This window comes from Carlito syrichta, unplaced genomic scaffold, assembly GCF_000164805.1.
Source record: "Carlito syrichta isolate Samal-C Ts95f unplaced genomic scaffold, Tarsius_syrichta-2.0.1 Scaffold302454, whole genome shotgun sequence".
Lineage (NCBI taxonomy): Eukaryota > Metazoa > Chordata > Mammalia > Primates > Tarsiidae > Carlito > Carlito syrichta.
This window is the reverse complement of record NW_007246550.1, coordinates 165,617-176,457: the sequence shown is the minus strand read 5'-3', so window position 1 is coordinate 176,457 and position 10,841 is coordinate 165,617. Positions and strand designations below refer to the sequence as shown.

At 60.0% G+C, this 10,841-nt stretch overlaps 1 protein-coding gene across 1 annotated transcript; it reads left to right on the top strand.

Moving 5' to 3' along the window:
• Positions 1-1,537: 1,537 nt before the first annotated feature.
• Positions 1,538-8,513, top strand: KLHL38 (kelch like family member 38). Its single transcript, XM_008056747.1, has 3 exons — positions 1,538-2,866; positions 6,736-6,841; positions 8,157-8,513. Exons 1-3 carry the CDS (start codon positions 1,538-1,540, stop codon positions 8,444-8,446), a joined length of 1,725 nt encoding a protein of 574 aa, XP_008054938.1. The 3' UTR covers positions 8,447-8,513.
• Positions 8,514-10,841: the final 2,328 nt, after the last annotated feature.

Genomic DNA, 10,841 nt, shown 5'->3' with positions numbered 1-10,841 from the left:
CTCCCTCCACCTGCACCCCTTCCTCCTCCTCCTCTTCTTTCTCTCCCTCCCTGGAGCAATATGCCTTGCCCCCTGCCTCTAGCTCAAGTCTGCCAAATAAGAGAAAATGGAAAAGTGAATCAGACAAGGTCTGAAAGATCAAGCGCGAGCTGAGCCATGGTGGCACGTGTCTGGGAGAGGCAGCTGTGACAGCAGGAGCACGGCCGTGCCACCTTCAGGTGGAAGCTCTGAGTGTCTGACAAAGGTTTGCACCTCGGGGAGTCTGGATGCTCTGGGCACTGGACACGCACAGGTTGTGTCAGGGATTCTGCCACCAAGAGCCTGGAGGAGGAAGTCACGCCCTCCCCGGTGACCCTGCCGGGCAGATGGCAGAGAACCGAGACCGCAGGCAGCACCCCCGGGCCACGCCCCAGCTTCCCCAGCGTGGCCAGAACCATCCCAGCAACCTGTTTGCGCACCTCTTGAATTCCCAGGCACTTTCAGGACGGGGGACTTGGGGCGGACCCGAGCGGACAGCCGTCTTCTCTTGGAGAAGCGGCTCCTGCCTGTCTATTTTGGTCGCTGTCAACACTCGCCAGGGAAACAAGGCGTGTGGGCATGCGCCGGCCTGCAGGCCCCGGGCTGCTGCCTAAGGCAACGGGAAAGTCACATGTCATGACAGTGGAAAGTACATACGCAACTATTCTTAGCCCTGGAATGTATACACTGTCTCCCTGCCCAGCAGGCCTTGCCCCGAACTCTAGAAAACTGTGAAAGCGCCTCAGATAAACAAAGCCAGAGCTCTCCCAGGACCAGCCGCCACTCGCCAACCCAGGGGAGGCCTGGGGTCTGCGGTTTCCCTCAGAGCGAGAGGCGGAAGCCCTGTGAGGGCCAAACCCGGTCAGGCACTGGGGAGGTCACCACCACACGACCAGGCAAGTATCCCTCATGCCGAATCCTGCAGGTGGACGCCCAGGTGTCACCCAATAAACCAGGGGACTGCTTGGTCTCTCTTTCCAGTTCATCTTTGCAGCAGAACCGAAAGGCCCCAAGAAGTCATGCTATAATTGTCCACAGCTCACGTGAAGGTCTGTTTTCCTCCCTCGTCCCTGCCTGGCTCCTGGAGGTCCACGGCCCCAGAACGTCCCCATGGGGAATGACCGGCACCCGGACAGAGGTGTTCGGAGACTTTCCTAACTAACAGATACGCCAAGAATCTGGAAGAAGGCTCCCACCCATCCATCTGCTGCTCGGGAGAACGTTTCTACCTGGACGATAGAGGACCTTCCGACAATCTGGCTTTCCACTCCCTCACATTAGCTGAAGATGCTGCTGGCCTGTTTCCCTTGAGCAGACGCACAACCAAAAGGCTGCCACTCCGCCCCAAGTTCTGGGGCGAGCGTGGCCTTCCCCGAGCGGCATCCCTGGCCGCGCCCACCGGCATCTCGGTGAGTGACTGTGGGCACGCCGCTGGGCCTCGAAGGTCCGCACAGGTGCCTCCCGCACACGCTGCCAAGGAGGGCTTGACCCGCACCCGGGGCCGCCTGCCCTCCGCAGGATGGTTGAGGAGACGCCGGACGGGCTGCTCTTCGAAGACCATGATTTCTCCTCCGACCTGCTGAGGCAGCTGGACGGCCTGAGACACCGCAGGATCCTGACAGACGTGCACATCTGTGCCGGGGCCCGGGAGGTCCCCTGCCACCGCTCCGTGCTGGCCGCCAGCAGCCCCTACTTCAGGGCCATGTTCTGTGGCAGCTTCCGGGAGAAGGGTCAGGCCAAGGTGCGGCTGCAGGGCCTCGACCCCCCGAGCCTGGAGCAGGTGGTCTCCTACGTGTACACGGGGCAGGTGCACGTCACGGCCCAGAATGCCCTCCCCTTGCTGGAGGCCGCCTCCATGCTGCAGTTCCCCAAGCTGGCGGAGGCCTGCAGCACGTACCTGCAGGGCCAGCTGGCCCCCAGCAACTGCCTGGGCCTGGCCAGGCTCGCAGAAGTCTTTGGCTGCGAGAGCCTGCGGAGGAGAGCCAGGGAGGTGGCCCTGACGCGCTTCCCGGAGGTGGCCGCGTCGGCAGACCTGAAGGATCTCTGCGCCTGGGAGCTGCGAGACTACCTCGGGGACGACGGGCTGTGCGGCGAAGAGGAGAGGGTGTTCGAGGCCCTCATGGCGTGGGTCAAGCACGACCCCCGGGCCCGGACGCGGCACTTGCAGGACCTGCTGGGGCAGGTCCGGCTGCTGTACGTCCACCCGGCCTTCTTCCACCACGCCATCGCCAGCGACGCCCTCCTGCAGGCTTCGCCCGCGTGCCGGGCCGTCCTGGAGGCCGCCCAGAGGCACATGTCCTCGGCGTGCTGGGCCCTGCCGTGGGTCGCTCCCAGGAGCTCCTACCGGGACTTCCTCCTCCTCCTGGGGGGGAGGAAGGAGAGCCAGCAGACCACCAGGGACGTCCTGCTGCTCGACCGGCAGGCTGGCCAGTGGCGGGAACTGGCCAAGCTCCCCGCCCGGCTGTACAAGGCCTCCGCCGTGGCCCTGCACCGCAGCGTCTACGTGCTGGGGGGCATGGCCGTCAGCACTGGGCGGGGCCTGGTCAGCCCCAGCGTCTACGTCTACTCCCTCAAGCTCAACCAGTGGCAGCTGGGGGAGCCCATGCGGGAGGCCCGCTACTCCCACGGGAGCACGGCCCACGGGAATTTCATCTTCTCCCTGGGCGGCCTTGGGGAGGGGCGCGAGCTCCTGGGCTCCATGGAGCGGTACGACAGCAGCTGCAACGCCTGGGAGGCCATGGCCAGCATGCCTGTGGGGGTGCTGCACCCGGCCGTTGCCACCAAGGACCAGAGGCTCTACCTCTTCGGGGGCGAGGACGTCATGCAGAATCCCGTGCGCCTCATCCAGGTGAGTGGCTGAGTTTACCAGAAGGCACGAAAAGGGGTGTGCGTGCAGGCACACACACGAACGTGCTTGCACATGCATGAACACGCATGCATACACATGTGTGTGCATGCGTGAATGTGCACGTGCACACATGAATACATACGCACATGTAAGTGCACATGCCTGCACATGCATGAAACACTTGCACACATGCACAGACTTATTGCACATGCACAAGTGTGCATGCACATGTGCACACAAACACATGAACACATGTACACATACACATGTGACTGCACAAACACGTGTGAACATGCATGCACACAGTTGTGTGCATGTGTGTGCATGAATGTGCACAGGCATATATGAGCTGTGTGCGCATACACATGAACAAGAATGTATGCACATATATATACATACACAGCACACAAATCACATGTGCATACACATGCACACATATACACACCACACCTATATACACATGTATGAATACATAAGCACACCAACATACATGCACACCAGCACACACATGTGTATACACATGCATGTGTGTACGTGTATACATATATGCACACACGTACACATACATGCACACATTCTAGCACGTCATGTATGAGGAAAGGAGGTAGGAAGGGAGAGAGGAAGGGAGGGAAGAAGATGAATAGTTTTTGACAAGAGTTTTTTAATCACGGGTTCTCTTTGTGCAAGACCAAGCGGCCAGGGGTCTGCCAATGCAATCCCTAAAATACGTCGGAACGTTCCAGCTAGAACAGGCTGGACCCACAGGCCCTCGAGGAGGATACCAGAGCCTCGGTCCACACCGCCTCCGACTCCCCGGGGCCAGACCTCCGATCTGCCCAACCAAAAGCCCTCTGTGGGGGACCCTACAGTGTGTGGCTCACAGATGTCCCCAGAGATCCCCGGGTGCAGCCAGGCCGGGAGCCCCTGCCACAATGACAGGAGGGAGTCATCTCACTGACAGGCTCCCTGGGAAGTACGATCAGTGAAGCTGTGTTTCGGAAGACGGTTTTCCAGCCTGACCGGGCGTCCAGCCATCTCTGCAGCTCACCTGAAGGTGTGAGAACGGGGCAACGAGCGTGTCTTCCCACAACCCCAAGCCCCGCGAGATGAGCTGTGCCTCTGTGAGTTGTGTTTGGCAGCACCAAGGGCGCCCCAAGGCCCAGACGCTGGCTAGACGGAACGCTCTGAGAGCCCTGGGTCCCACACAGTCTAGAGAGAACCCCCGGGGGCGTTTGGGCACGGGGGGCCTCACAGGGAACACATGAGGTTGTGAAGCTGACTCAGCAGGAGCCGGAGAGGGGGGATGGCAGGTGAGGCCGAGACAGCCGGCCTACGGAGGATGGTGGGCACCAGGGAACGTCCAGGGAAGACCTGACGTGCGCAAGCCTCCCTAACCCCCGGGCAAGAGTTCTGTCCTGGGTGGATTCCTGGGTCCAGGAACAGTGGGGACCAAGGGACCCAGCCCACCACCTGAAGGCCAGAAAGAGGGATGATGGCGCGGTGACAGAGCCAGGAGGAGGGTGGTCGCGCGGGGTGGGGCTCTCAGTCTTCGAGTCACCATCGGCCTTCCCAGGCCGTCCAGTCAACCCCACCCCCCAGGCAGCTGCCCCCAGCCCCTCCCGGAAAAGTTCTAGAGCTTGCTTGAGAGGGGGGCATTTGTGGGGCTGAAGCTGGCCTGGCAGGGCTCAGCCTGGGGCAGCGGGGCTTCACGGAAGGGCTTCAGGCAGGGCAGGTGGGTCCTCAAATCCACATTCCCGACGCTCCCCAGATGCCTGTGGAGAAGGGCTGGGGGGCTGGGTGGACAGAGGGAGCTGGGGGACTCCCGGGGTCCAGACGAGGGTGGTGATGGCCTGACCGGCCTAAGCCCGTGAAGTTTTGTCTTGCTTTCTCCAGCCCGTATTTCCAGCTCCTCCCTAGCCATCCAGGCAGGTTCTGAGTCTTTCTGTAATTGTGGCTCCACACCCTACTTCTTGACTTGGGCTGGGAGAGACGCCCCATTCTCCTCCGGGCTCAACCACACAAAACAGACATGTGTCCTTCCACCCCAAGTAGGAGCCCCTCCCTCTTCTTGGGCCACATTTTCAAGACAGTCGACAAACACGCTCACGATTTCTCACTGTAAAACCGCCACTGGCTTCCTGAGAATAGGACACAGAGCGCAGAAAGCCTGACGCTGGCATATGAAGAAACACACAGTCCCCTCACACCAGCTCATGGCGAGGCCAACACGGTGACCAGCGTCCGGGCCGTCCTCTCCCGCCACAGCAGCGGGAGGAGAGCGAAGGTTGAAGGAGCCGTCCGGATAGTTTTCGCAGCTAACTGGCACTATTCTGAAATGGAAAGTCAACTCATTTCAACACCGCTTAAGAGGAACGTTTGGAGTTATCTGACAGAGCAGGTTGGAGTTTCAGGCCTGAACTGGGCGTTTCCTCCCAGGACCACCATCTGCATGTGTGCATTCTTTCCAGAACTATCCCTCAACAAGGTGACTTTGCAGACTGCGTGTGCCCACGGACCTTTCTGCCTGGCCCTCCTTCCACCTGCTTCTGGATGCATTAAGCAAATCCTTTACCGTGACAAAGCATCACTTCCTCCGCCGTCAGAGATCGCCCCGGCCATCCTGGCTCCAGCCTCTCGGCACCCTGAGGATTGAGAGAAAATGTTCAATCTGTTTTGAAACCATACCCAGAGCAGAAAGAGAACCGAAGGCCCGGGGGCAATCAGTCACTCACGTGAAATGCGCCCCGTGCTTGCTTTTCTTCCAAGGATCCCACTTTGCAGAGAGCGTGTCACCTACGCGTTTTCAGATGGCGCCACGAGGCTTCACACAAGCGCTTGGCCTGCTCCAGCCTTCACCCATGGAAGGTCGGACAGAGACCACAAGAGGCGCCTCCACCAGGAAAAGCCACACTGTGATAGTGGTTAAGGGCATGGATTTGAGCTCAGCTGGACCCGCTCTCCCACGCACTCCAGCGGAATGACCCCAAGCGTGCCCTTACCCTTGCCAAGCCTCCATGGTCCGATCTGAAAAACGGGAGACGTGCAAGTGCCTACCTCACAGGATGGCCGTGAAGACCAAATCTGGTGAAATAATAGAAAATAGTCTTCAGCAACGCTGGCCATTTTATAAGAAAAGAATTTCCAGCCAAGAGGACAGCCCCGTGTCCTTGGTAAATACACACCGTGTTCCTTCTTTTCTTACGGAGTCCGTCCTGGGTCCTGTGCTCCGTGTTGCTCGTCATGAGCGGATTCACACTTGCCATTTGCATCTGAAGCTGGTGCATGGCAGGAGAGCGGGTTCGGGAACACTGGGGTGAGCCGCTGTTTCGGAGCACAGCAGGGAGCCCGTCCTGTCCTCCTTGGCCTGTCCTCCCTTCCTCCTGCTTTTCTAGGCTCCCGGGACTTCCAGGCTGAACCACTCAAACATCCTCGTGCGGCCCCCCGTGTGCTCTCGGCTCCAGGGCCCTCGGATGCACGGAACATTTAGAAATTTAAGCATGAGCTAGAAATAGAAATGGATGAAGACCCCCTGGTTGTCTGAACACCCAAGTTGCTCCATTTCTCATTAAAAAGAAAAAAAGTGTTCCAGGCAAGGTAAGCAAAACATGCATGCAGTGCAGAGCTCCTGGACCCCGCCACAGAGACAACCCTGACCTCCCGGGTGGCGAGAACACCCATGCGCGACAGTGCTCCTCTTCCTGTGGGTTAACGACGTTTCATGTATCCATAGCGATCCAGCTACGTTTCACAAGCTAGAGAAAAGCAGAAAGGAAGAACTCGCTGCAGGTGCACCCTCTTTATTGCCACGTCTGTCTACTGAGGAGTTAGTTCACGCTGAAACGCAGCGCCACAATGCTGTCTCCCCCCAGGTCTATCACATTTCCAGAAACTCGTGGTTCAAGATGGAGACACGGATGATCAAGAACGTGTGTGCCCCCGCGGTGGTGCTCGGGGAGCGCATCCTCATCGTGGGAGGTGAGTGGCCGAGGGTGGGGGCCGGACACCGGCCCTGGGAGACGGCCCACGGACCCCCGGATGCTGTCCTTCAAGACGGCCGCGTGTGTGTGTGCGTGTGTGTGTGTGTGTGTGCGTGTGTGTTGGGGGAGTCTCACTCTAGCCCAGGCCGGAGTGCAGTGGCACAATCACAGCTCACCACCACCTCGACCTCCTGGGCTCAGGCGATCCTTCCGCCTCAGCCTCCTGCAAGATGGTCTTTTTAAAAGCACATCCCCCCAAACAAGGGGGTGTGGGGAGTCTGACAGATCCCTTCATCCAGAGGTTTCTCCCACCTTTATGTGTAAACAAGGGATGAAATAACGCCTACTTCACAGAGCAGTTGTGATACAAAACCTGCTCATATATCTCGGGCACTTAGCACGCTCCCAGACATGGTAAATAATCACGTTTGCTGCTGTGAATAATGTTTTTTTGTTTTTTGTTTTTTTGAGTTGGAGTCTCACTCTGCCACCTAGACTGGAGTGAAGTGGCCACTCCCAGCCACCACAGCCTCGACCTGCTGGGCTCCGGCAAACCTTCCGCCTCAGCCTTCCAAGTAGCTGGAACTACAGGCACACACTTCCACGCCCGGCTAATTTTTGATTTTTATTGTAGAGATGAGGTCTCGCCAAGTTGCCCAGGCGGGTCTCGAACCCATGGGCTCAGGCAATCCACTCACCTCAGCCTTCCAAAGTGCTGGGATTACAGGCTGAGCCACCGAGCCCGGCCAACAATAATTATAACAATAATAACAATAATCATGTTAACAATAATGTTAGCGACCCCCATTTCCCTCTCCGAAAGCACAGTTAAGGGAACTGGTTTGAGAGTCAGGCAGACCTGGGTCCCAATCCTGGCTGCGTGCTCTTTAGCACGTTCAACATTTTCCTGAGCCTCGATTTGTCCACCAGTAACATGGGGGTCCTAAAAGTACCACGGATAGGGCTGCTGTGGCCACCCGTGTCTGAGCTTCCAGAGGCCCTCTCGGATCGCATCTCGTGGATGGCGTGTGGGAGAGGAAGACGCCGGTGAGGCCGGAGCGCTCCTGGAATCCAGAGGCCGCTCTCCACCCAAGAGTGGCGTCCACGCTGCCTTGAGTCGGGACGGAGGACGCAGGGTCCGGGTGAGGCAGGTCAGGCGCGGGCCCGGCTCTGCCACTCCCGGCCTGGCGGGTCCCTCAGCACCCCCGGCCCAGCGCACCCAGCCTCGGCGCCAGGCTGCCTCAGGGCCAGCACGTCCCGGGGCGCCACCGGTCCCAGCTACACCGCCGAGCTATGCGTGCCGTTGCTTCCAGGGTACACGAGGAGGGTGCTCGCCTATGACCCACGGGCCAACAAGTTCGCCAAGTGCGCAGACATGAAGGACCGCAGCATGCACCACGGGGCCGCCGTGCTGGGAGGCAAGCTCTACGTGACGGGTGGGCGGCGGCTGGCCCCCGACTGCAGCGTGGAGGACTCGGCCGCCTTCGACTGCTACGACCCCGAGACGGACTCCTGGACGGCCCAGGGCCAGCTGCCACACACGCTCTTCGACCACGCCTGCCTGACGCTCCGGGGCATACCCTACTCGCCCGCCCTCCCTTGAGCCTGCCGGGGCCCCTGACCCCGCCAGCATGGCCGCTGTGTCAAGGGACAGACCCTGCTCCAAAGGGCTGGGCCCTGAAGGACACAGGGGGCAGAGGAGGGGCCTGCAGAGGGGTGAGGTCAGGCGTCCCACTGCCAGAGCTCACACGCGCCTCCCATCTCTCTCTCTCTCCCTGTCTCTCTCCCTGTCTGTCTCTCTTTCTCTCCCATCTCTTTCCCTCCGTCCCTCTCTCTGTCTCTGTCTGTCACTTCACTCCCGCTGTCTCTGTCTCTCCCTCATCTCTGTCGATCTCATTCTAAGTTTCCTGATCTGCCCGTGCAGCGTGTGGCTAATGGCTGCTGACACCCAGACCCGCCCTCTCGCTGTGCACCTTTGAGAGAGAAGTTACAGCATCCATCCATTAAGCCCAAAGCAACGCGTGGCTCTTTTGGCTTCCACACCCCTCTCTTAAGCCCTTTCCTGTCACCAGGGTCGGTGCTGCCAGTCCTGGATCGGCCCCAGGCATGGGCGGGAGGGTGGAGCTGGCCATTGTGACTGACAGGCCATCTGAACCACGTGCTGTGGGTGAAGCCACTCCCCAAAGAGAGACATTCTGGGCTGGCCAAAGCCTCATCCTCCCAGGACACCCCTGAAATCCAGGCGAGAGGGCTGAGGGGCACAAGGGGCCTTGGGAGCTTGGGCCAGGCGGCAGCGTGAGAAACAGGCACGCCCACGGTTGAAATTCCCAGAAAGTGTGCGCCATTCAGTATCTCGTGTCTGTGAAATCACCCTGTACTGGCACAATAAAGCCCAGCCCCTGGGGAGCCATGAACCCACACAGTTCATTAGGATGTGCGTTCGGTGAATGCTCTAGGACTCGCTCTCCTGGGAAGCCACTTGACCCCGTCAGCGCCGACAACGCGGGCTGCCCCCGGGTACCGGGGCTGAGGACCTCTGCTCCCCCTGGGCTCCCATCCTAGCTCTGGAGTCGCTAAAGGGAGGACAGCGTCCTCAGTGTCACTTGCATGTCACAGCCACCTGGGAAGGTGCTGGACACGGTGAGCTCCATCCCAGGTAGACCTGGGGGACTCCCAGAGGTGGGTCCCGCACACCAGGGAAGCTTCCCAGATGATTGTCATGCGCAGTCAGTACGGAGCACCTCTTCCCCGCTCAGCTGTGGACACCAAAGTCCTTCACCCTGGCTCTGCTCCCACCCGTCCTGGCCAGCCCGGTCCCAGCCTGGTGGTGCCAGCAGGGTCCTCTCCGCCCCAGTGGAAGCATCTGGAAGAGTCTTGCTGCCTGAGCCTGCCCAGAGCGCCATCCATGCCGTAGCCTCCCGCCCCACCTGCTCCCCAGGGCCGTGGCCTGGACTTTTCCTTCCTTCCTAGTTTGTATTTTTTGCACAGGCTTCTCCTGCGGGGGTCTGAAGCCCTGCCCCGCTCCCGGCCACTTGGCTGTGTCCAGCAACCCTGCCTGGACAGTCAGCCTTGCTGGACACTGTCCCCTGGCTGCTGGCCAGCACCTGGCTCCAACCTGGCCTCCGAACCAACCGTCTCTGTTCAGGCTCTAACCCCACCCCTCCCTGAAACTACACCCAGTGCCCTGTGCCCCCTCACAGCCCAGACCAGCCACCCACGTTTGCTTCCTGCCCTGCATGGCCGGTCGGAGGCGCAGGACGTCACGGGTCCCTGCTCCGCCTTGACACGCCCTCCTCGCCCGCCTCCGGGATGCCCGACAACCTCCTGCACCTCCTCGGCTCCCTGGGCTGCAGCCTTGTCTCCTTGTTTCCTGCCTGACAAACCGAGTCCACCCCGGCTCAGACCTGAGATCTTTCTCATGCCGACTCTCACTTCTGAGCAGTCGCGCACCGCTGACTCGCCGGTTCCCTCGAATGCCAGACCCGTCTCCACTTCGAGGGTGGATCCCCGTCTCTGGCGCTGCATGCTCGAGACCACTGTCACCCGCCCATCCTACGTCCCCTTCGCCTCTGCTCTGGGTCTCAGGCCCCAGTCCGAGCCGGCCCTGGGCCTGTCTCCTCCTCTGACAGGGCACAGGGCCTACTCGGCGTCCCGCCGTCCATGCTCGGACATCCACGGTCCAGCTGCCATCCTCCCTGGGCCTCTACAGCAGTTTCATCATGGTCTGTGCTTCCACCTGGGCCTCTTGACCCTTTTTGCCACATGGAGGCCCAGGAGCTTCCAAAAGCACAAAGTGAAACATGCGTTCCCCTGTTAAAAACCCCCGAAGCCAGGCTCGTCCCACGCCTTTGGGAGGCTGAGGTGAATGGATTGCCTGAGCCTGAGGGTTCGAGACCCGCCTGGGCAACTTGGCCAGATCTCTACAATAAATCAAAAACTAACCAGGCGTGGTAGTGCGCGCCTGTGGTTCCAGCTACTTGGAAGGCTGAGGCGGAAGG

Coding starts and splice junctions, on each gene's coding strand:
- KLHL38 (XM_008056747.1), top strand. CDS start 1,538: ATGGTTGAGGAGACGCCGGACGGGCTGCTCTTCGAAGACCATGATTTC. Junction 2,867..6,735: donor ATCCCGTGCGCCTCATCCAG/GTGAGTGGCTGA, acceptor GTCTCCCCCCAG/GTCTATCACATTTCCAGAAA. Junction 6,842..8,156: donor GCGCATCCTCATCGTGGGAG/GTGAGTGGCCGA, acceptor CGTTGCTTCCAG/GGTACACGAGGAGGGTGCTC.